The sequence below is a fragment of the Astatotilapia calliptera genome, chromosome 2 (assembly GCF_900246225.1).
Source record: "Astatotilapia calliptera chromosome 2, fAstCal1.2, whole genome shotgun sequence".
Taxonomy (NCBI): Eukaryota; Metazoa; Chordata; class Actinopteri; order Cichliformes; family Cichlidae; genus Astatotilapia; species Astatotilapia calliptera.
In genome coordinates this window covers 567371-573370 of record NC_039303.1, presented here as the reverse complement: position 1 = coordinate 573370, position 6000 = coordinate 567371, and the positions used below count along the sequence as shown (strand labels likewise).

The 6000-nt window shown below is 37.7% G+C and overlaps 1 protein-coding gene across 1 annotated transcript; it reads left to right on the top strand.

Moving 5' to 3' along the window:
• The first annotated feature begins 3282 nt into the window (after nucleotides 1–3282).
• LOC113009404 (uncharacterized) lies at nucleotides 3283–5512 on the top strand. Its single transcript, XM_026147681.1, has 6 exons — nucleotides 3283–3334; nucleotides 3453–3791; nucleotides 3883–4221; nucleotides 4563–4673; nucleotides 5199–5263; nucleotides 5387–5512. The coding sequence occupies exons 1-6, from the start codon at nucleotides 3292–3294 to the stop codon at nucleotides 5510–5512; spliced, it is 1023 nt and encodes a 340-aa protein (XP_026003466.1). The 5' UTR covers nucleotides 3283–3291.
• Nucleotides 5513–6000: the final 488 nt, after the last annotated feature.

The window sequence follows — 6000 nt, the reverse complement described above, 5'->3', positions numbered from 1 at the left end:
ATATACACAATAACAGCAGCAGTGATTTAAGTGATGAAGTGAAAACAATGTCCAGAAAGTCCAGTGTGTGTGTAAGAACTATATGTGTGGGTCAGGACTGTGTGGTGGTGTGATTGTGATTGAGAGACCGTATCGCCTGCGGGAAGAAGCTCCACCTCAGTCTCTCTGTGTTGGTCTTCAGGGAGCGGAATCGCTTTCCTGACCTCAGCAGAGAGAACAGTCTGTTGTTGGGATGGCTGAGGTCCTTCACCATCTTCCTGGCCTTGGTCCAGCACCGCCTGCTGTAGATTGAGTGCAGGTCAGGGAGCTCGGAGCGGATGGTGCTCTCAGCTGACCGCACAACCCTCTGTAGAGCTCGTCTGTCCTGCATGGTGCTGTTCCCGAACCAGGTTAAGATGTTTCCCGCCAGGATGCTCTCTATGGTGCACGAGTAAAAGTTCCTGAGCACCTTGGAGGGCAGTTGGAAGTCTCTCAAGCATCTGAGGTGGTAGAGACGCTGACGGGCCTTTTTCACCACGGAGTGATTGTGCTATCCTCCACATTGTCGTCAAGTTTTTTGCTTATCAAAGTCAAGAGTCTAAGGACCTCAAGGACATTTGTGGTAAGTTTAATTTGCCATCTCTGACTTGGTTTAACTTAAATTGTGTGTAGAAATCAAAGGTTGTACAGTTTAACCACCTGTGTGGTTGTTAGGTCTGAATATTGTTTTTTAGTCCCCCACACTCACCTTAAAGGAAACCAAACAACATTCATCGTGGTTTCTAATACTTGACACGTCTTTTTTCTTAGCTCCTCAGTCACACAAGTCAAATATCTGGTGGTCTGTAAACCTCATTCAGAGAAAGCGACAGTAAGATTAAATCACACGAATCTAAATATAACATATTTAACCTCATGAATCATAAAAACTTTCCCTCAATGGAGAATTATCTTTAACTTTCAAACAGTTGTAGTTGTGTGCCTAAAAAGTGTTTTTGTACAACGTTATATTACTTGAAACAAAATGAGGCCATATTCAGGAAGGAAGGTCTAGAACTATCGACAGCTTTAGCTAAAAAGAGCCTGTGGTGAGTTCTTATGAACTAGATTCATGTCCTGTTGATGCCCAGATGCATATGCATTCTGAGTGAACAGGCTTGTTGGGGTGTGGGAAGCACCGAAGTAGCCAGTCACAGCTTGCATCTTGTGGTCCACATGTGGCTGTGCTTGTTTTTTCACAAACACTGATACTGGCACATACCGCAATACTTGAAAATGAAAAAGTACAGGACTCCTGCTGATTCAGTCAAACTATTTTTACACAGCTGCCTGTGCACCACCAATGTGATCGCTTTTAATGATCACTGCTTCCACACAGTTGTGTTCACAAGTTCAGTTGTGTTCACATAATACACAGCTTTAATTCCCCACAGGGCTGTTTAGAACTTTCTAATGTACGACATTGAAATAATAGTATTTTCTTTATACCTTATATATTTAGTAATATGAGGATAATATACTTTTTCATACACTTATACTTAGCAGTATCAATAATACTGTAAACATACACGGCAGACCCAGTGGCATTTTGATCATCTTTATTTTACCAGTTGCCGTACACACACACAGAGCTACAGCTCTCCCGCTGCCAGTTCAACATAATAGCAACCAAATTCGCCAAAAACTCAAAACTTTTAAGCCGGCGAGGCGTGATTGCAGATGCTGCTCAGGTGCGTCAATCGCACCTGGAGCAGCATATAATTTGGATCATCCAAATTATACACTTTGATTAAAAGTCATTTTAAGAGCAATGGAATATAAATCCCTATTTCATGTTTTACATGAAACAAGGCCAGCAGAGAAAAAAAAAAAGTAGATCGGTTATCAGTTTCTTACCCGTATATTGATCGACATGGAAACAAGAAGTAAAGCCTCAGAAATCTGTTGTAGTGCTTTGCTTCGTGAGAGGAATGCAATATTTTTCTATTACAGAGAGAAAATCCAGGCTTTGCTGTCAGAATCACACAATATCAGCTATGTATTGAAAAAAATCTGTCAATAACAGGTCACGGTAACTTGGAAAATATGTAGCACTAATTAAAGAAATCTGATTTGTAGGATGTTAAGCTGCACACAGCATATACTTCTTGCAGTCAGTTTTTATCAAGACCATGAGTACGTGTCTGTTGTGGCCTCTTTTTATGTTTCCCCTCATTATTTCTCACCTTGCAGAAAATTACTCAGAAAGCTGCATGTTCTTCAGCTGTGAGTACTTGCCTTCAATGTCATGTCATAAAACAAACAAACAACCCCCCCCCAAAAAAAATTGTGTTTGTTCATCTCATCTCATTGATTATGACTATTATTAATTCTGGGTTTATATATTGTTATGACTTCTAGTGTAATGTTTCTGTTTTGTACTTCCAGCACTGAAAACTTTCTCTGTTCTATAAATTCTAGTTCTTAAGTTTAGCTCCGGTTTATTGCCGGCCTTGTTGCCACATTTCTATGTGTTTTGTTTCCACTTCCCTGTTGTGGCAGCTGTTTTTCCACATGTGTGTTCACTTTCCCAGTTACCCTCCAGTGTATTTAGCTCTTGTGTCTGGAGGTCTGCTTATGCTCTCTCCCTTAGTCATAGCCACAGTAGTATAGTATCATAGTTTGATATCTCAGTTCGAGTCAAGTCACAGTTCAGTTTTGTTCCTGTAATCATTCAGGAGCTAAATAAACGATTGGCTGTTGGTTCGCACCTCTGCTCCATTTCCCTCTGTGTCTGCATTTGGTTCCACACCTCACTCTCTTTGCACAATTTGCCTCCAACATATCAGTTATATGTTGGTAAATGAAATGTACCAACATATAACAACATCATTTTAGTAAAAAATTTACTTTAAAAGCACTGTGCTGAATAATGTTGTTTGTTCTATCACCAGCTTTTAGTATAAAAAAGCTTTCTATTAAAGTATGAGTTAATTATTGGTTTACTTTAATTATACAAGATTAATAAAAAACAACTACAGCTAAAGGCTATTTGACTTTTCTTTCATATACTGATGGAGTCGTGCTAAACGTGAACCATATTTAGCATCATGTGCTTAAAATGACAAATTTGAAATTACAAACAAACTAAAATTGTTTGATGATTAGCGCCCAGATTCACTGTAAATGGTTTGGGAAATTTTACAGGAAGTTTATTTTTTTGCGTCAGCCAATCACTATGATGTCGACTTTGCAAACTGTAATCAGCTTGTCACAAAATCTTCCTTTGAGTGGGTAGACATCAGTTGTGCAAGAGAAGGCTGAGGTAACACAATGATCGGAAGACTGGTTTCTTTGATTCTTCTAAGTACACTGAGTGAGTTTACTTCTTCTACACTGCCAAATGTATCATTGTAAAAAATATAAAACAAGATATATATTAGGCTTTGTAATATTCTACATTCTAACTGTTACTGTTTGTCTCTTTTCTTTAGCTGTGACTGAAATGAATGAGGTTCCTCAGCAGATCTCTGTAACTGTGGCTAAACTTGGAGATAATGTGACTCTGACATGTAAAATCCCTAGGGATGATGTTGGGTTGTCTTACTGGTATAAGCTGAATTATGGATATATGGTTCAAACAGTTGATAATAGAAATTTTGAAAAAATATTATTTCAAATTAACAACTCAAGATTCAGTGCCACAAAAGTGGGTGATGTGCATTCTCTTACCATAAGAAATGTAAGCAAAGAAGATGAAGCAACATACTTCTGTCAAGCAGGATCATCATTCAGTCTGACCTTTATTAATGGCACAATTATGGCAGTGAATGGTAAAGTATATTCATTTGGTTGTCTTTGATAAGGGAGGGTCGAACCCTAAACAACTACAGTGAATTTCTTGTCTTTTTCTAATTCCTACAGATCCTAAAACCCAGCATAGATTGTTCACAGTAAAACAAACTCCAGATGTGAATTCAGTCCATCTGGGAGATACAATGACTCTGCAGTGTTCGCTCCTCTCTGAGAACGAAAATGACACAGATCAGTGTCCAGATGAAGACAAAGTGCACTGGTTTAAAGGTGCATCAGAATCCCATCCAGGCATCATTTACCACGGCAGTCTCAGAAATAAAGAGGACGGGAGATGTGACTACAGTCTGTCCAAAACTGTAACAAACTCATCTGATGCTGGGACGTACTACTGTGCTGTGGCGACATGTGGACAGATCCTGTTTGGTAAAGGAACTGAAGTGGAGATAAGTATGTTTTTAAAGTATTATTTTAATATTTGCTTATCTGTACTAGTTGTTCCTGATTCCTGATGATTTGTGTGTGAATAAGCAAGAGATATTCTCAGGCCTTTAATAATTTTATACTTTGACCATTGGTAAGCAAACTGTTACTGGATGCATAAAAATTAACATCCAAACTAACTTTTATGATAATTTTTTACTGAGATACTGCATACCTTGGAGATTGAGTTAATTTAAACCATCTATATGAAATGTTATTACTGTGGATTAACTGAGTGAGTAATGTACAGTATTATACTATTATATAATCGAACGTTAATTGTCTGCTGGGATGTTTTCTCATTCCAGAGGAGTTCCCGCTCGTTACTGTGCTTGGGGCACTGCTGACCTGCTCTGTGCTTCTGAATTTTGCACTGATTCTCTCCAGAAAAAAAATCCAACCTCGTAAACACTGCGAAGGTAAATTAATCACATGTATAACATACTGTGTACATATAATTAATATCAATAATTAATATATATATTAATAATTAATAATTATTAATAATCAGTAATTATTAATAATTTATATGAATACAAAGTTTCCTTATTTTATTTTTTACTAAACTCAGTAAAAAAATTTTCCTGTTTCCTGTTCTTAGCTGACAGGCGTGGTACTCAGTGTGGTCGATATTACTTAAAATTGTTGCATTAACTATTGATTCATGTGCTCACACGTGGCCAGAGGATAACAGTAAAAAAGTCAATTAAATGCAGAACCATTACCATGGTACAACATTAAAAGCTAACACAAATACCAGGCATTATTTATACAAAAGAATATCTTCAAATATTGTAAAAATGGTGCCTTGTTGGTTTCCTGGCAGTAATGATGATATCGCCCTATAACGTATTTCTACAATCTCAAAAGATTTGTTCTTGATTCTGCCAGACAAGCACTTAAAATAAATAAATTCACTGCTAACCTTTTCTTTTTATGAACAGGAAAAGTAGAAGTCTTTACTGATGTCAAACAGGAAAAATCACCTGGGGATCAAATGAGTAACGAGGTACACACACACACACACACACACACACACACACACACACACACACACACACACACTATGCGATGTTCTCTCTTTGTGTATTTATTATTTTCAATTTTTTATATTTTTGTTAATAATTTACAGGAAGGTGAAGAAGCAGGACTGAACTATGTGGCTCTGGATTTCCCCTCAAGAAAATCTTCAAGATGGAAGAGTAAGAAGGAGTCATCAGAGAGCACCATATACTCTGGCATCAGAGAGGGCCAGTAAAAGGCAGATTTAAGGCTGATGCAGATGCCATTCCTCTGGGTAGATGAAAAAGGAAATTACAATGACAAAAGACAGATTCTTTTGTAAGACGGATTCTTTTAACCACCTTTATGAAGATATTCTGTCAGGATTCAGGATTAGAGAGGTAAAATGGGGAACAACCATTAAGATACTTAAAGACAAATGGATTCATAAATGAACTGGAAGCCAGTGAAGCCAGGTTTTTGGACCAATTTTGTGTTCTCCATTCTTTAAGCAGCGGTTTGAGCACCGTTTAAGCACCGGCACCGTTTCAAAAGTACCAATATGGTACTGGTATCGGATAAAACCTAAACGATACCCATCCCTAGCAGTAAGTGATTCTTTATTTAAGTTTTGCTCACTAAAATACCTCAATCATGTATGTTTTCCCCTACCTGAAGTATCACATGGACATATGGCCTTCTGGAAGAGTACATGAGCAGAAATATCACCATAACCCAATATTC